Source organism: Neovison vison, chromosome 4 (assembly GCF_020171115.1).
Source record: "Neovison vison isolate M4711 chromosome 4, ASM_NN_V1, whole genome shotgun sequence".
Classification (NCBI taxonomy): Eukaryota; Metazoa; Chordata; class Mammalia; order Carnivora; family Mustelidae; genus Neogale; species Neogale vison.
Window position 1 is genome coordinate 37899058 of NC_058094.1, and position 21012 is coordinate 37920069.

General features: G+C 32.3%; 1 protein-coding gene across 8 annotated transcripts in view; it reads right to left on the bottom strand.

Moving 5' to 3' along the window:
* The window catches only part of VPS13B (vacuolar protein sorting 13 homolog B), a 770530-nt gene that overhangs the window by 620041 nt on the left and 129477 nt on the right, over positions 1 to 21012 (bottom strand). For all 8 annotated transcript variants that reach the window (XM_044245211.1, XM_044245212.1, XM_044245209.1 and 5 more), the window contains exon 16: positions 20829 to 20953. In XM_044245211.1, coding sequence (XP_044101146.1) covers positions 20829 to 20953 — 125 coding nt within the window. The remainder of the gene's footprint in view (positions 1 to 20828; positions 20954 to 21012) is intronic.

Below are 21012 nucleotides of genomic sequence, written 5' to 3' on the forward strand. Positions count from 1 at the left end.
AGCACCGCGTCAGACTACCTGCTCAGTGCAGAGTCTGCTTCGTGCTCTTCTCTCCCTCTGTCCCTCTCCCAGCTCATGTTCTCAGACTCAAATAAATAAAATCTTAAAAAAAAAAAGAACTCCTACAATTCAACAGGAAGATATACATCCCAATTTAAAAGTGAACTACAACAGGGGCGCCTGGGTGGCTCAGTCCATTAGTCTGCGGGCAACTCAGGTCATGACCTCAGGGTGCTGGGATCAAGTTTCAGGTCAGGCTCCCTGCTTAAGGGGGACCTGCCTCTTCCTCTCCCTCTCCCCTTCTCTACTGCTCATGCTCACTCACTCTCTCATGCTATCTCTCTCTCAAATAAATAAAATCTTTAAAAAAAAAAATAAACCGGAACATGAACAGACATTTCTCCAAAGAAGATACACAAATGGCCAATACGCACATTAAGAGATACTCAACATCATCTGGGAAATGAAAATCAAAACTGTACTGAGCTGCCACTTCACACTCACTAGGATGGCTATAAAGAATGAAAAAAAAAAAAAAACAAAATAAAAATAACAAGTGTTGGAAAGGATGTTGAAGAATTGCAACCATCATAAAATGGAGGTAGGAATGTATAACACTAAAGCCACTGCAAAACAATCTGGAAGTTCATCAAAAAAGTAAATATAAAGTTACTATACGACCCAGCAATTATACTGCTACATATATACCCAAGAGAACTGAGATCATGTTACTCATAAATGCATGTTCATAGCAGCATTATTCTCAACAGCCCAAAAGTGGAACAACCCAATCCAACTGAAAAATGGATTAACAAAATGTGCTATACATCCACACAAAAGAATATTATTCGACCATTAAAAGGAATGGAGTAGTAATAATTGCTATAGCACAGATGAACCTTGAAAGGATGCTAAATGAGAGAAGCCAGGCAAAAAATGCCACATATTGTATGATTTTGTTCATATGAAATGTTCATGGAGACAGGGTTTCTTTTTTAGAGTTTTGAAAATGTTCTGGAATCAGATAATGACAATGACTGCAAAATGGTGTAAAAATACTAAAAACCAAAGAATAGTACATTTTAAAATAATTAAAATGGTGAATGTTGTATAATGTGGATTTCATCTCATTAAAACAAAAAAATCTCCCTCAAGTAGTCAGAACTCTGTTCCTAGGAACAGTGGTCTAAGTAAATATGCTTTCTCTCACTCAAAGATATCAAAACAACAACAACATAATCACCCAGCTCTCTTAAATAGCATGCCAGGCAATTTAAATATACAACTGCACATTAATAATACACAGACCACCTTATCCATACAATTTTCAAATATGCAATAGCAATATGTAGCTCTCCCTGGATTTACCCTTCAACCACAATCCTGATCACATTCTGCCAGAAAGTCAACAGGCTGAAATGAACAGACCAAGAAACAAACATGCACTGAATAAAAGATTCTATAAACCAAACGGGTAAAATACCAGGCATTAAAAGAAATAGAAGGGGGCGCCTGAGTGGCTCAGTGGCTTAAGCCTCTGCCTTCGGCTCGGGTCATGGTCTCGGGGTCCTGGGATCAAGCCCCACATCGGGCTTTCTGCTCGGCAGGGAGCCTGCTTCTGCCTCTCTTTCTTTCTGCCTGCCTCTCTGCCTACTTGTGATCTCTCTCTGTGTCAAATAAATAAAAAATAAATATTTTTTAAAAAATAAAATAAAATAAAAGAAATAGAAGGAAAAACAAAAAGGACCCACTACACAAATTTATAACGTCACTGTTGTTCCTTTTGCATTCTTAACAATGCAACCATTTTGTAAATTATTGTTATTTTATAAGCATTTAAAAATGAGTATTTATTTCTATATTAAGTTCTCAAAATTCCTGACCAAAATAAATGTATTAGTGATAGCAAGTAAAGAAAAAAAAATTTGGAACACCTACAATATAAAATGTACAATTAAACTACTCTATCATTAGAGTTAAATACACTATAGAAAGTTCTATAGAGTAGCAAGAGCCATGTTCTTATAACTACAGCAATAATCTTTTATAAGGCAAAATTAAAGTTGGGATTCTTTTTATAAGTGAGCCTTTACTATTTCATAACAAATTAAGCTACTGTATATGGTATTCTAACTTTCAAGCCATCATATGTTACATAAAATGGCTCCCAAACGGGTAACATGGACTTGAATAAAAAGTTAAACATATGCAAATTCAAAAAGATTAATTTATTCTACATTTAACAATACCCAAGGGTAGGGAGCAATTCTCTCCTTCAGATTCAATTTAACATCAAAGGAAATAATCTACTTTGTACAAAAGCCAGAATTCAATAATAAACAAATAAATTATACCATACATGTAGGACATGTTTTTGTGGTTTTATTTTCCAGCTGTAGTTGACCACAAATAAAAGTACATTTTATTATGCTTCTGCTAAGTACTCCAGTAGCATTTGAACTAAAATAAACTATTTAAAAATAATTTGACCAAAGATGGTAGGTTATACAATCTATCTGTTGGTATCAATGAAGAGAGGTTTCATTCCTTTTTGTTTTGGTCAATTTTGAAATATTTCTAATAGGTTAACAAATATAAAAAAATAATAAATACCCATGTGTCCACTTCATCAGACCCAATTCATCTAACCATAACATCAGACCACATTTGCTTCAGAAATTTCTTAACAGACCAATAGTTTTACAACTTTATTTATGCTATTTGGGAGGCTCTTTAAAATGTAGTGAATATGCACAATAAAATAAAATTTTCCTTGTGGTTTATGCCACTATATATTTATTTAATTTCTTTTTTAAAAAGTTCAATCAAGTTCATATGAAAAATATCTAACAAATGCTGGAAATACCTAAAAAAAAAAAAATCACTAAACCAACATTTTAACATGTGAATTGGTAAAAATAAAATTATTTAACTATGCCTATTTCACATATCAGAGAAATCCTAGTCTGAACATATGTTCACTTTACAGAATAGGTTTTAAAACTATCAATTCAAACATTACTCTCTAGGGAAAAATAAATTCTAATGTAACTAGTGGAATAAACAACTCATTAAAACTCAACTTGGACAAACTCCAGAATAAATTGAGGGAAACAGAAACAAGTAGGTCTTGATTGTGTAGTAGCAAAGATTGAAAATGAATATGCCCTAATTAATGAATACTTTAAAAGACTCTGCTTGTATCATCTGCTGACAAATCATAATACAGAGCTGATGAAATTTCTGGACCAATCTGGCATTTCTTTAAAGAAAATTCTACCTTCAAAATTTTAAATAAAGAATGTGGAAATAGTTTTTACTATTCGATGCAAAGGAATTAAACAATTGCCATACATACACTTGAGGAACAGCCATCCATTCTCTTAAAATCAACACACCTCACAGTAATTGAAAGAATATCCTCAGCAACAGCTGGATCTAAAGATTTATATAGAGTCCCCAAATGCAGAGTTTGAACTTACAAATTGGTTCCAAAAATGTATTTTTGTTATTACTCATATCCTGTACAGTAAAATAAGATTAGATCACTTTTTCCAAAACAAAATGAGTACAAAACTTCACCAACTTAACTTCAAAATAAAGCAGTTTAAAAAGCTTAGAAATTTGTATTTAGTTCTGTATACCTTACACAATACATCAGTACTCAATAAAAAGGGGAAAAATGTTTTAAATAGTAGGTAAAATGAAAGGTTAAAACTCCTCTTTCCTTCTTCTAATCCTACTCCACCCTGATACATAACTACTTATTATAAGTTTAGCATACACAACTATAGACCTCTTTTGACTTTATGCATTCATATACACTTAAATTTTAATGGATGTGTGTGCTTATGTATGTATCTTTCTGTGGGGGGGTGTCTATAGTCTGCTTTTTTTAACTAAATTACATTCTCAGAGATTAAGTTCTTTCTACAGTAATACACACAGTTCCACAGTGGTCTTATGCATACTTCATAACAGTCTGAATCCCGTTTCACATTCATCAGCACTGTGTAAGAATATCCTTCACAACATTCTTACCAGTACATTTTTAATCACAATGATTGTAGCATTTGCAAATAACTATAAAATGCAAATTATATCTTGTTATATTTAGATTTGAAAAGTTCAGCATTTTTCAAATTTCTAAAATACTACTTCAATTTAAATATTAAATAAAAGAAAAAGAAAAAGTTAACACTAAGATAAAAATCAATTTCTGATTATTATAATATACAATGTCCAGTATTGTACAATGAACTATGGGTGGTAGCAAACAAAATACAAAAGGAGCAAAATGTTGTCCCTTCATTTTCTCATCATCTCCTATACAAGTTATTCAATATAAACAATTCACCTACTTAAGTAAAAATGTCTACTCAAGAAAAAAGAGAAGGGAAGTGTGTTTATAGAATATACTTTATGTATGTAGTAACATTCAAACACAACCTTAAGAATTCTGAGTAGAAAAATCACTAAAATTTTAGTCAAGTTCAGTAATTAAAGTCACTTTTTTTTCCTTTGACCAAGAGCACATTTTACACATATTATGTAAGTAAACAGGAGACAGACTTAGTTGTCAAAAACATAATCTAAAACCTCATCAATTAGACAACCAAAAAAAAAAAAATGAAATCACTATAGAAATTACCAGCTGCATGTCAATAATTTTTTATTTTTGTCTACAATAGAGTCAAGGTTTGAAAGAAAAATGTCCTCTATAGAAACAGATGGTCCATATGGAGATTAAGTAAAAAGAAAGGAAAGCTGTTAAATAATCACACAAACCAGTGTAAAATCACTTCCATGAAAAGTGCAGTGAAAAACAGAACAGATATCCAGTGAGGGAATATATTAGGGGGATGTAACCTAGTCAGAGAAAAGTGTCAGTTTCCAATACCTATAGGGTAAGTAAAAGTCATTTAGGCTATTGACTAGTAAAACAATATGGTAAAAGACCTGGTGAAAAAAGAAACTGAAGAAGGCAAAAGGTGGAAGGGTTTAAAGAGGACATTCAGATCAACACAGATAGCCAAGCAAGGGCTAGATCACGGAGGGTATTGCAGAATGTTTTAAAGATTTTAATCTTCGCTGTAAAAGCTGTGAGAAGCAAAGTATTTTAGGCTGGAGAAGGACATAATTAGAATTATCTTTCAAAAACAAGTCAATCAAACAAACCTGGCTGCAGATATAAAAGTTAGCTGGTGATTAAGACCCATGAAAAGATACTCAACATCACTCATCATCAGGGAAATATAAACCAAAAGTATAATGAGGTATCACCTCACACTTGCCAGAATGGTTAAAGTTAACAACACAGGAAACAACAGACGTTGACAAAGATGCAGAGAAAGGGGAACCCTCTTGTACTGTTGGTGGGATACAAACTGGTGCAGGCATTCTGGAAAACAGGACAGAGGGTCCTCAAAAAGTTAAAAAGAGAATAACCCCACAACCCAGCAATTGCACTACTAGGTATTTACCCAAAGGATACAAAAATACTGTTTCAAAGGGGCACATGCTCCCCGATGTTTATAGCAGCAGTATCAACAAGACCCAAACTATGGAAAGTGCCCAAATGTCCATCAACCAGGAATGGATAAAGAAGATGTGGTATGCATACACAATGCAATATTACTCAGCCATCAACAAGAATGGAATCTTGCCATTTGCAATGAAGTCAATTTAGCTAAACAATATTATGCTAAGTGAAATAGATCAGTCAGATAAAGACAAATACCATATGATTTCACTCATTTGTAGAATTTAAGAGAAAAAAAACAGATGAACATAGGGGAAAGAAAAAATAAGAGAGAGGGAGACAAACCATAAAAGAGACTCTCAACCATAGAGAACAAACTGAGGGTAGCTAGAAGGGAGGTGGGCAGGGGAATGGGCTACATGGGGGATGGGTGATAAGGGGGACACTTGTGATGAGCACTGCATATTGTACATAAGTGATGAATCACTAAATTCTACTACTGAAACCAATATTATCCCATATATTAACTGACTAGAACTTTTTTTAGAACTTGAAAACTTAAAAAAGAAAAGAAAAGAAAAGAAAAAAAAAAAGAAAAGAACACCTCTCTAAATACTTAGGTAATCAAGAAAGAAAAAGCAAAGACTGCATCTTATTCATAATGGGACTCCAAGGCCTACAACACAAGTTTTCACATGATAGGTGCCAAAATATTATTTTTAAAACAAATAAATGAGTCATTAATCAGAAGAAAAAAGCTAAGTATTAACAGATTCATCTAGGAAACTGGCAACATTTTTTAAAGTTATAAATCATAATAAAGAATACAAAGTTATTATTGAAAACTTGCTAATAGTTACCAACATGCTATTGACGGCTCCATCACAAACTAATTAAAAGATGTCTAGAATCGGTGACTTATCTTTCTAGATCCACCATATCACCTTCCCTTATTCTTCATTTCCACATCCTTAAAATAAAAAACAGATGACTTGTCCATTGTGAGGTTCAAATAAATCCCTGTATGTAGTGGAATCAGTTAAGTACAAATGCTATACAAAAGCATTATGATGCTATTCTTAGAGATTATCTTCTGCCACTAAGTATGCACTATTCGATCTTTCGAGTTTGGGGATCTCCAATGATTATTTGTTCTTAAATTTCAAATTAATGTATTAAAAAAAGATTAAATCAAACACAGTTAAGAAATTTAGAGACACTAATTTAAAAAAACCTTACACTAAACTGAGTGATTTCTAACCAAAACATTTCCCTTTTAATACACTAATAACTTAGAATTCTTTTGAATATACTCTTAAGTTTCAGTTCCCCAAAATAATGAAACACAGACGTATTTCAAAGATACTGTCACTAGAATAAAATGCTGTCACAAGATAATATTCTCCTGCTGTTGTACATAGACAAAACCAAATACTGGGGAATAGCTAGCATAATTCTTCTCATAGAAAAAGATGTACGTCTTACAATAATATTCTCCAATATCCCAAAAATCAAATTTAAAGTCAATAATCTAAGAATGAATTATAAATATTCATTTGGATACCTCTAAGTTTAAAACTTTTAACAAGAGACAAATCGTGTTTGCCTATACAACTTCACACCCAACTGATCATAAAATTGCATGTGGAAAATATCAAGTTTTCCGACAGGAAAATCAAAGAAAACCTTCTGTTCTCATTGGACCAACACTCTCTGGTTGTTAACATGTGTTGCATGCTCTTCATGCGTTCACTTAAAAAAATTTCAAAAAGAAAACTGATATAAAGACAGATGTTATTTACCTATAGTGGTGTTTTTCATGTCTTTTTAATCTCCTCCCCCCCACACACACATACACTCAAGAAGTATAAAAGCAGGTATTTTTTGACTGGTCATTTACTTAAACACATTACAAAATCAGAACCAAAACATGACAAAAAGTAAAAACTGGGAGGAGTTAATATAAAAATTGTTCTTTCAAGGGAATTTTTAAAAAACAATAATGCATTAATATTCTAAGTAAGTAAATCTACTTTATTAGCAAAATATAAAACCATTAGTAATGACAGGCTTTATAATTTCATAATTGAAAACTGTAGCTAAAATATTTCCAAGAGTTGAAATTAACCAAACTAAATCCCAAAACAGTATAAGCAGAGACTTAAAAGTTAGTACTAAGAAAGAGACAAACAGGACATCTGATGAAAACATGCTCAGAACCAATCATGTTATTTTATTAAATTTAAGATTCTGGACTATTCCTCATATAAAGATAACTTAAGAGGCATTTTTTAAATTTTTAAATAAGTTATTTAAAATCACTCAAGACAAATTTACAGAATAATCAATGACATATTTGGGGGAAAACATTCCTAATTAAAGTCTAGATTCACTTCTATTCTCTATTTCTCAACTCCCCAAAAGAACCATAAATATAATATATATGGATTTATACAATGAAACTACTCTTTCTGATATGAACAAACTGGTAATTCATGCAAATGCAATTTAGGTCAAATTTTCACTTTGATAGAAATACAAGGCTGTAAATTAATCAAATTAAAATACACAGGACAATAGTAAAATAAGTTTTTTAAAAGTTTAAATCTTGTTAAAGAATTAGACTATGCTTTTTGTCACTTAAAATAGAGTCCTATGATATCTCCCATGTTAAAATTACATCTTTTTCTATTTTTTTCTTTAAGATTTTATTTATCTGAGAGAAAGAGAGCATACATGAGCAAGGAGGAAGGGTTGGGTAAGGGGCAAAGGGAGAAGCAGGCTTGGCTGTTGAGCAGGGAGCCCCACACTGGGGTTGATCCCAGGACCTGGGATCATGACTTGAGCTGAAGGCAGATGCTTAACTGACTGAGCCACCCAGGTGCCCCTCTCTTTTTCTATTTTCATTATTCTCTTTAAACTATGCTTTTTAAAAACCTAAGTGAAAGACACTCAATGAAATGAAAATATGTGAATGTGTAAAAACTTATTTTTAGTAAGTCTGAACTACCAGTGTGTTCATATCAGGAAGAGTAGTTTCATTGTATAAATCCATACATATTATATTTATAACTCTTTTGGGGAATTAAGAAATAGAGAACAGAAGTGAGTCTAGACTTTTTAAATTATGAATGTTTTCATTTATGAATGTATGAAATCTATGTAGAAAATCTTTTATTATGCAACTGAAAACGCTATGAGCCTCATTCTTCGGCAGCTGTGTGCTAGAGAAATCCCAGAAGCCTTAGTGAAATCAGTTGTCTGATGGGTTTGGGTGAAGAATGGAACAACAAAGCAAGGAACAGTGGGGTTTCCCAGCTAACAAGCTAATCAGTCATCCCCTGAATCAAAGCAGGCATCACTCCTTAATATGAGCCAACAGCCCTCCCCAAAAATTTGATTCACTCTAGGGAGAGAGAAAGGGACTGACTGCAAAGAGACAAGAAAGAACTTTGGTGGCTACCTGACTATACATATCTGTATGCATAAAATTGCTAAACTTTGCTATATTTAAATTATACTCTGGTTTTAAAATGAGAATTAAGTTAATGAAAACAGTGGTATAATTAATATAATAATCCATTATAGAGAACTTTCTAAACCAATCTCTACACGACTCTAAAGTACTAAGAAAGTTTGCTATAGTCATACAATATTTTCAGGCGTAGCCAGGCCTCTAAATGTTTTCCAATTTTTTTCCTTATTCACAGGGATTCTACAAATATAAGAATATTTTGAGAAATAAGTATGAAAAATTAAGTTTTCACCTTCAAATACTATTCCTCCCCAAAAAAGTTAAGAACATGATGAGACTAAACAACTGATATCCAGGGTATCTAGAGCCTGGGTGGCTCAGTCAGTTAAGTGTCTGCATTCAGCTCAGGTCATAATCCAAGGGCCCTGGGATCAAGTCCCATATCTGGCTCCATGCTCAGTGGAGAGCCTGCTTCCCCTCTCCATTTGCCCCCTCCCCTGCTCATCCTTTCTCTCTCTAAGAAATAAGTAAAATCTTTAAAACAAAACAAAACCGTTTGAAATGGCTAATGACAGAAAAGAACATTCTCAGAAAATCCCAAGTCACAGTTACATCAGCAACTATAACACAGTTTGAAAACCCCTTAATCAACTCTGGAATTTAAACATCTCTGAGAGGATGGATAATTATTTGCAAGACTCTGAGAGTCTTGCATACTCTGAGAGTATGGATAATTATATGCAAGACTGAATATATTTTACTCAGTTAAGGAAAGCCACAGACAGATGTAGAAAATAAAAAACAAGTTAGCTACTCATACATGCTATGTCAAAGATAACCTCAAAAACATTATCTAAGTGAAAGAAGACAGACACAAGATACCACATATTGCATGATTCCATTCATATGCCATAAAAGATACTTTATGAAGAAAGTGGTTACCTGGGGCCAGAGATGAGAATAATTATAAACAGGCTTGAGAAATCTCACTGGGAGGGTGAAAACGTTCTAAAACTGATTTACAGTAACAATTACATAACTCAGTTAAGGTGCTAGAAATCACTGAATTACATACCTGAAATGGATGAATTTTATGCTATATAAAGTACTCAATAGGCCACCTGGGTGGTTCAGTGGATTAAGCCTTTGCCTTCGGCTCAGGTCATGATCTCAGGGTCTTGGGATCAAGTCCCACATCCGGCTCTCTGCTCAGCAGGGAGCCTGCTTCCTCCTCTCTCTCTGCCTGCCTCTCTGCCTACTTGTAATCTCTGTTTAATAAATAAATAAATCTTTTTAAAAAAAGTACTCAATAAAGCTGTTTATTAAAAAATTTTAAGTTAGCAAAGCTACTCCTATGGAAAGATGCCTTAGGATAAAAACTTAATGCCAACTTGCCACATACTCCTCATCAATGGTAGCAGGGACTGCTAATTTTGGGTCTTGACTCAGATCTAAAAGTGAATGCCAATTTCACTATTTACTGTATGTATAAAGATTAATAAGACAAAGATATATATAAAATGTATAAAATAGTATCTCTGTCATGTTGTTATGAAGATTAAATGAGATAATGCATATAAAACTCTTAGTACTATTCCTGACACATCTATGCTATTATTATAAATTTGGTATTAAAACTTCCCCATCAATTTCTCACATACTACTTGCTTACATAGGTTGAAAAAACAATTCTGTTCATGAGCTCTTAATATATAAATTATATGCAAGTTAGATATAACTATTTCTCAGTGAATATAAAAATTATCAGAATGATATTTGATTACAAAGTTATGATACATTTTGAGTGCTGCTCCCAAAATTAATCTCAGTAATTTACAATCAAAGAGAAGCTATCTTCTCATGACTATACATATTAAAAACTTTACAATAAAAAACTTTTAATTACAAAAGTTTACATACTTCTGAGTTTTATTCACACTGTACATTATAATGGATAGTAAGAGTATAATGCAAGTATACAAATTTAAAATATACATATTTACAAACAGACTTCAAAGGCTCTAATATATGTTAACATCCATAAATACTGGAGATTGTAATATATGTGAAGATAAGTATTAAAAAAAAATCAAGTTTTTGGAAAAGCTGAAGTCCAGAATTACCAAGTACACTCTACAAAATCATTAAATAACTGTAGAATGTTGCAAAACGCTGGAAAATAAAACAATCATAAATTTAACGAATTCATTTCTCTGTAAAACTTGTATTTCACCTATTACTGGTTGCTTCATCACTAAGTGGTTTTCAGTTCAAATTGGAATCACTAACAAAATTAAATAAGAAAACATAGACTAATTAAAAATATTATGCAATCAAAAACCATGTATATGCTTGAAACTAATATAACACTCTATGTTAACTACACTGGAATTAAGTTTTTTTTAAAAAGCTATGTAAAAATCTCCTTTCAAGGCTGAAGACAACAAAAAGGACAATTTTATATAATTAGATTTAAAAGACAATCTACATTGTCTCTTTCTTTAATCAATTTTCCCCCATTTTAAAATTCCCTTAACTAACCCCATAAGGGCAGGTATCTTGCTAATTTTTTTCTTCTCGAGGGCCATGCAGAGTGTCTGGCACATAGTGGGCAGTGATCTCCTATCTGTGAAACATGCCTGAATAAATCAGCAGACAACATTATCAAGTGTGCAAAAAGGTAGAAAAACAGTGGGGAAACTCACTAGAGTTTAAAAAACAAAAAACTGAAATTGACTCGGGAACACTGTTTACAAAATTGAAGAAAATATGTACCCTATTATGATCATCCTTCCCTGTTTTAATCATCCAGATAAGGATACAAAAGAAGCATTAATGATGAAAAAATTAGTAGAGGACAAAAACAGAAAGTATGAGAAAAACAAAGAAAGGTTCTAAGAAATATGCAAGGAAATGCTTAATAATGCAAAGATAGTTATGTTAACAAGACCATGTAAGCATATCCCAAGTCATACAACAGAGTATCCCATAAGATAGAAGACTAAGTTGTATCATGCACAGAGCCATCCGGCATGTGGTCCACATTGTTGTATGCCTGACCTGAGGTTACAGCTCAAATAAAACTATTACACCTTAGTAGAGAGTACTAATAAGACCCAGTCACTTGCTTTCAGAAGTTTGATGGAAACTGAGCTAATCTGCTACAAAGGGAGTTATTCCAATAAAAAAGCAGAGGGGTGGGGGCACAGGGACTATTTCAACAAGCTATCCAAATCAAGAGAGAAAGCTGGTATGAGAACAGTTTGTACTATGTACTTCCCAAATCAAATTTGCTATATGATATAATGGAGAAATTTATCAGGACAGTGTATTTTCATTGTGATTATACTTACCCATCTCTAAATGTGTAGAAATTCAAGTCTGGATGTGAAATAGATACAAGAATTGAGCCAAAGACAAATGAAGATTGCTGTATTTCTCATTCTCAACTGCCCTAAGCTTCTTTAAAAGATCTATATATTCTTAAGAACTATAGAGCCATCATATAGAAATACAATTTCAGAAGTCATTCACACATTTTGATGAGTTTGAATCTCACTTTGATGAATGAATCAAACCCTGATTCATCTGCATTTAAAGCAGAAACCTGCACCAGCAGTGTATGTCCCTTTCAAGAGAGTCTGACAGAGCTAAAAAGCAAACAATGCTGGACTGATATAAATCTCAGTCTACCCTGAAATGCCTAACTATGTGACCATACACAGAACAGTGTTTTATCTGCTGGGATTTGTTAAAATATATTCTTTCACCAGACAGTTAAAATTAATGTTAACATCTATCATTAGAGAAATAATCTCATAATCAGAACATTAAGTGCTTTGGCTGAATTAATTTACCACTTAGTAATACCTCAAAGAGCTATATTTCAGTATTCTCTTAGATTTCAAACAGATTAACAGTGAGCACTAGGCCTGTGATAGTATCTTTTTAGTGAATAATGCTCACAAAAATTTTGGACTCCCTTAATATCTTAATATAACCACTTAAAAAAAAAATTCCTGTTTTCCAATTAACAAGCACTACTGCTAATAAAAAGGTGATAAGCCAGTATGCATATGAATCTGGAAATAGAACATATGTACATATATATACACACACATGCAACACATATATATACACATATACACATATATGTCAGTCCAGATATATGGGAACCATGAGGTGTTTACAGATTCATTTTAAAATAGTGATGAAAATCCCAATCTTCCTACTGGTTCTGAAACCTACATCCTCCTAAAGCCTATCCTCAATAAAATAACCAGATGAAAACTCATTTGATTTAATCTTCTCTCTTCATTCACTTTAATTTTCATTCTATTCAGTATTATTAAACTTGTCCGTAACATATAGACTGTCAAGCACTGTATTTAAATTTTTAAGAAATTAACAGTTAGGTGTGCCTGGATGGCTCAGTGGGTTAAAGCCTCTGCCTTCAGCTCAGGTCATGATCCCAGGGTCCTGGGATCAAGCCCCACATCAGGCTCTCTGCTCAGCAGGGAGCCTGCTTCCTCCTCTCTCTGCCTGCCTCTCTGCCTACTTGTGATCTCTGTCAAATAAAAATCTTAAAAAAAAAAAAAAGAAAGAAAGAAATTAACAGTTAAATATCTTTAAAACATGTTTTTTTAAGAGAAGACAATCAAGAAAAGATAGCTCTTTACTGTAAAAATTTATAAAATCAATCTGCAGAAAAACAATCTAAGTTAGTCATCTCTATAAATGTTAAGAGCAAAAACTACTGTGAAGATAGAATTCTTTGGATTGTTTAAAGTTTAACAAATTTATCTTTCCCCTCCTCCCCAAAGTACAGCTATTCCAAATATGTACTTGATCACTTTTTACTTGCTCAAGTTATACCAATTTTTAAGAAAAACCGTGTCAATGACTTTTTAAAACAAAATGCCAAAGATTTATAAAAGATGTAAATTAAGCTTCTGGCTTGGGAGATAAATTAAGATAGAATCTTAACATTAAAAAGCAATGTTTTCACATAGAATTGAAAAAAAACTTGCAAATCATATATTTAATAAAAAGTTAGTACACAGAATTCATAAGGAACACAACTCAACAAAAACAATCCAATTTAAATATGAGAAAAGAACTTGAATATATATTCCCCAAAGAAGATATACAAATGATCAATAAACAACTGAAAAGATGCTTAACATCACTAATTGTTAAAATGTAAATCAAAACTATCAAGAAATACCATTTCAAATTCTTTAGGATGACTTTATCAAAAATCCTAAAATAGAGTGTTGATAAAGATAGAAAGAAATTGGAACTGTTGTGCATTGTTAGTAGGAATGTATAATGGTACAGCTACGGTGGTAAACAGAGTGGCAGTTTCCCATAAAATTAAACACAGAATTACCATATGATTCAGCAATTCCACCTCTAGGTATACACCCAAAAGAACTGAAAACAGGTACTCAAACAAATATTTGTATACTCATGTTCAAAGCACCATTATCAATAGCTAAAAGGTGGAAACAAGCCAAATGCCACTGATGGTTAAATGAATAAACAAAGCATATATATACAATGGAATTTTTCAATCTTAAAATGGAATCAATTTAGAAGGAAAGAAAAGAAGGGAGAGAGAGAGGGAAGGAGGGGAGGGAAACAAGGAGTAAGTGAGGGAGGGAAGAAAAAAATCTATCATATGCTACAGCATGGATGAATCCTAAAAACTTATGCTAAGTGAAATAAGTCAGACACAAAAGGACAAGTATTGAATGATTTAACATATATGAGGTACCCAGAATAGTCAAATTCATACAAAGTAGAACAGTAGTTATCAGGGGCTCAAAGAAAGGAGTACTGGGAAGTTACTGTTTATTGGATACAAAATATAAAATTTATGGAGATCAACAGGGGTGACAGTAGCACAACAATCTGAAGATACTTAATGAATTATACACTTAATAGTTAAAATGGTAAATCTCATGTTTTGCATCTTTTACCATGAAAAAATTAAATAGTAGTAATAATTTTTAAGCAGTGTGATAGAGTTGAAGGAGTCTGAACCAATAAAACGAGGATTTTTTAAAAAGATGATCAAATTGGGGCATTGATATTAACTGTGTGCTCTTAGGTTAGGTAATTTGAACTCTCTGGGACTCAGTTTTTTCATCTTTGAAATGAACAGATTTTAAGAGATGATTAAAGTGTTTCTTTCAGTTCAAAACATTCCATGAAAGCACATTCCAGATGCAAGAACCAAAGCTAACTATCAGGCTGCTGCCACTCAAGTGGAGATAAGAGAATTAGCATCCTAGTTAAGTCTTACAGTTTTAAGACAGTCAGTTAAAGAAAATGTTGATCACAAAAGCAGACAGATGAAAATAATCTATGCTCTGGAAAAAAGGAAATTAAAAAGCTCTATCTCCAGGGGCATTAAAAACACTCAACTCTATGTTCTCAAACTGTGGTATTATAAAGGACAAGGCAGTTGAGCAAACCTCCTTTTGAGCCTGTGGGGTGGGTTACTTATTCTCTACATTTGCTGATAAATAAATACTGGTGTTTTTTTAGACTTGAAGGGCCTAGCTTCCATTATAGTTATTCTAGTGTTATTCAGAGCTAGCACATGAAAATGGCTGTTTCAGTTTCCATTTCAGGGAGACAAAAGGATCAGTATCTGCTCACTTCTCCTTTAGACACCATGTCAATTACAATGAGCCCACTACCACCACTAAATCCTATATTTCCTAATTAACATTGAATTCAAACATGGATTCCACAGAAACATCTTCCTCAAACAAATGAACTGCTCAATAACTTCATTAACCAAAACCAACCCATCTGTTACTGTGCTAAATAAGGAATGGGTACTTATGGGGATCCCTCAATCTTGTAAATAAATGTATTTTCCGACATTCCTACGGCTATAAAATGACTCATGACATATATAAGCAATAATTAGGAAAGAGAAGAAACATGAAAGCAGATATTTAACTCAGTAAAAGAAAGAACTATAGAGCTGCCCAATAAGGAATCTGGTTACCTCACAAAGGAGCTGAGACCCTCTGAATAAAATGTTCAACCCGTGATAGACAGCTATAAATCGAAGCTATGTCATAGACTCAGAAACTTAGGATAATGCCTAAGATTCCACATGACCCAATTAACTACAATTATGTGAGATCATCAAAATAGTATCTATAAAAAAAAAATAGTATCTATATACTGTTACCTATATACTAGGAGATAATAGGAGAGTTCAGCTTTATTAGCTGCACTATCTCAAATACCCTCACAATACATGGAAATCCACTTTTACTACAAGGCAAAAAGCACACTGAGCCTTTGAAGATGGTTAACAAAGGTAATGTACCTCTTCAGTCCTTCAGGTAAAAAAGGGATCAAAGACTTTAGAATCAGATAAGCTTCCATGAGAATCCTTCCCCAGCCACTATGTGACTTTGGACAATTTATGTAACCTCCCTGAATTTTAGTTTTATAAGAGAATATCAGCTCACAGGATTGTTATGAAAACTTTGTTAAACTAAACACCTAATACTTCATTAAAAAGGATTTTCTTTCAAATCCTACATATTCTTTAATAACCTGCTTATAACTTGCTGTCTTCATGTTCTCCAGGACTTTCTAAGCCAAAGTAATTATTCTCTGAACTTCCCAAGTATGTTGTAAGTATTGTCTTTCTATAAACGAGATCACATTTTTGAACCCTCAATTACAGGAGTCAGTGAATTTAAGACTATAGTATAATTGTAGAATTACAAGCCTGACGAAGAAGAAATTTGGTTAATGAGTTTTTGATTACCTGGTTTAATTTTTAAGTGTTTGTATTAAACTCAGACATCCTTAATCATATAAAAGTCCTAGGCCCAAAAGAAGCCTTTCAAATTCCTCTCCCATGATATCCATTCGCAGATTCAATAGAGCAACCCTGACTTTGGTGAGACAGTATTATCCCCACAGGAAGCCTCCACACCCCAAAACCAACCTCCTCATGTCTAGATACATACCCAATTCAACCAATAAAACCCAATTCTACTGCCATTTCTATGAAGCCAACCATGACGTCCCAGGGCAATTTTCTACTTTCTTTAAACTAACAAGGCATTTTTCTTAAGCCTCAATTTTGCCATTTAAAGACATACGTTTTCTTATGTGTCTAGTGTCCTCTCCCACTAGAAAGTAAGTTGTCATGCTCAGGGGTATCTCTTACCCTCACTGCAGTCTACTGTATTCTTTTCCCAATCCCAACATGTAGCACAATGTCTATCAAAATATAGAGAATCAAAAAATATTTATGAATGACATCTAATGTCCTCTAATATAATTGAAGCTGCTTAAGGAAAAGGGAAAATGGCACAGGAATAAAAAATAAATACATACTTTATGTACTTATTTTTCAATTAAAATTGCAGATCAAGGGGCCCCTGGTTGGCTGAGTCAGTTCTAAGTGTCTGCCTTCAGCGTAAGTCATGATTCCTGGGTCCTGGGATGGAGCCCCACATCAGGCTCTCTGCTGAGCAGGGAGCCTGCTTCTCCCTCTCCCTCTTCTCCCCTGCTTGTGAATGCACTCTCTCTCTCTCTCAAGTAAATAAATAAAATCTTTTAAAAAATAAATAAATAAAAACAAAATAAAATTGCAAATCAAGAATGTGCAAATGATCGATGTTCATGTAATACAATACTGTATAGTGACAAAAGCAAACAATCTAAAAACTACATTCTACCATATGAATGAATCTCACAAACACATTGAGCGACAGAAGCCAGTCAAAAAGGAGACTATGGACAATTCTATTTAAGTCCAAGAACAGACAAAACTAATCTATGTTAGAAGAAATCAGGATAATGGTTAAACTTGCCAGAGGGTAAGTAAGAGAGGCTTATGAGATGATGTTATTCTGTTTCTTAATCTTTCTGGTAGTTACCAAAGGTCCAATCCACTTATGAAATACCATAATATATACACTATTCTACAAAATAATATTTCAATTAAAATTTTAGAAATAGAGTAGACATATTTATTATAGTTTCTCGGTTCTGGAAAAAAAAAAGTTAACTCCAAGAATGTATCTAGAAAACTAAAAGCATAACAACTGTAGAAATTTTTTAAAAACGGTCTACAGGATACCAAGGTTTATTCCTACTAGTCATAACAAAGTTATACTTTATTACCATTTAACTAACACTTTATTGCCCACTTTTAAACATCCCCTTACTAAAAAAGGAAGAAAATTAAAATTTGAATTAATTGCTCAAGATCTCTCATTAAATATTATTGTCACTGTGTCTTTCCCATTATACCTTACATATTTTAGTCCTGTTCTAGGGACTAAAAGATTAAGCTAACCTGATGTAAAGCAATGAAGACAAAAGTGTTTTGAAATGCTTATATTTTTATGTTTGAAAAGTGTGTAATACAGAATGAAAGATAAAATATGACCAAAATATTTTGAAAAAAAATAAATCCCAAGAAACTGGAGTTTAGTATTAGCTTCTTCATTACGGCTAAAATATATTAACATGAACATGCAAATGGGAGAAAATAATTTATTTTCAATGTTACTTGAGCCACATTTTAAAAAAATTTATTAACAAACTAATTAAAACAAATGTTAGTTTGAAGTTTCATATAAAATTAGTATCAATTTTGACATTTTTAAACAAGAAGTATTAACTATTTTTTTGTTTTACATAAAATCTAGATTTCCATCACTAACTAAAACATACCAACTAAAATTTTTTTCAATGTGATATATGTGTTTCAAAAGCTATGACCTACAGTAAACATACTCTTCTCATCATTGAAAAAATATACAGATATAGATATAAATAGCATCATACATGTCCTTTAAGAAACTGGAATGTGATTTTTAAAAATCCAGATGAAACAGCTTCATAATTTGAGAAAGGGAAATACCATATTGGGAACAGAACTGACATCTAATGACACAACCAGAGTGGCTTACTAAAATAATTTTCACTCACTACATGAGTCAAATAAAATTCTCAGTTCTCATATGATTTTGATTTAACTCGGGCACTACATGATGTATTTTATCTCGTATCTTACTCATTTCATTTAACTAAGACACTTCTCAATTTAATGAGTTTTATATGTATTACTTTCAATTTAGAGTTGCTAAGAACAAATTATAGTTTATAGTCATTAAGGAAAATAATGTAAAGAAACTATTTCAAAGCAATATACTCATATAAAGCATAGAAAAGTATCATTCAAATAATATAGAAGTGGTCTTAAATACAAAAAAGCAAGTCACATCCAAATACAAGCATTGTGTGATGTCATGCTTTTAGTATTTAAATGGAATATTTTCTTTAATAGTCAGCAAACTTATTTTATATCCCATTTGACAATATTTAAAGTAAGCCCTATACATCTTTAAACGAACCCTTACCTATTTGAATATTCAGATTTTTTCATATAAAGCCTATTAATTCATTTTGAAAATTCTGGCTTCTTATTTTCTAAAAAAGCCAAGTATTTTCTATAGTAAATTGCACTGTTTTTCTAAAAATCTCAGTGTTATGAAAGATAAATAAATCAGCACATAACTGAGATAACAGTGCTCACATTTATTAAAGTTGATATTGACATACCACTGGGACATATCTGCTGGTATTTCCTAGTAGATCAGAATATAAAATTTGGATCAAATGCAACATGCTATGTATATACAAATAAAATGTTAAAAAGTGAATGTCTCTAAAACATAATAAATAACATGTGTGGAATAGGGATGACTAAGGATAAAATTAAACTTATCAAGAGAAATAACAATGATCATTTAATAATGGTTTCATTTTATACAAGAACTGATTTCAAGACTTAATTAACTGCAACTTCTATATTTCTTAATTTTCTGGACCAACAGGCAAAATTTTTTGAAGATGTGAGCATTTAATATACAAATTTCATTTTAAAAGTTATATATTATTAAAGAAATATATTTTTAACAAATGAAGTACTTTAAAGAATATTTTCTAGAACTTCTGTTGCTTTTTATAAATAATAGAAAATATACCCTATTAAAAAAAAAGCTTACTAATCAGGTGGGGAAAGCAAAGATATATTCTAAATAGTAAAAGTAACCTAATTTAAAAATATAGAAATATTTCACAAAAATTTAATTTCATTTGTTTTTTTTTAATTTCATGTGTTTAAACCTTATTTTATATCTTCAACAGTTTTGTTTTTAATATATTAAAAGTTTGTTCTCAACTAAAAAAAAAAAAAGAAAGAAAAAAAAAAACAAGGGATGGTGAGTGTTGGCTTTCTTTCTATAACCCTCTTTCAATTTAAGGAAATAGGACCTCCAAATAAAGTAATCCAAAACCAAATGAAAATAAGGCCTAAAATCAGTTTCTTTCAAAATGCAGCAACTACAGACATAACAAACACTCTAAATCTATGTTATGGGTATGCTTTTCTTAGTGGCTAGGAATACACATGAAATTGTTATTTAAGTGATAAAATAAATACTTGGGCCTTGGTATTAATTTGCAACTTTTTAATATCTTTGTAGCCTCTCTCAAAAAGGAAAATATAAGATATTTGCCTTTGCAGTTCCTAGCACAGTGTGAAGCAGCAAGAGTTTACTATAGTTACAACATGGATTAACAGTATCCCATCAACACTTAACACTACCACAAAAGATACTATGATCTAGTACACTTCAGACATTAAAGAGAGATTTTTAGTGTCTCAATAAAAGACAGTATAACTTCAGATATTTTCTAAGGTTTTGTATAAAACTAACACACTTGCATAAGACAGACACAACTGGGTTTTCCCCCTTTCATAATAAATGAAAATTACCATAAACCACATTTTAACATAATACTTACCAGCACGTGGGTAGTTTCAGAAGTTTTCCATAAAGAGCAGTGCTGAAAGAAGGAATAATCGGTACAGGTAAGCAGTAAGATCCCCTACAATCCAAAGACGTCAGTCCGGCCTGGAAACCAAATATCTGAAACAAAAAGAAAAGATCCAAATGTTCACAGAGACAAAGTTTTAATAAGCACAGGA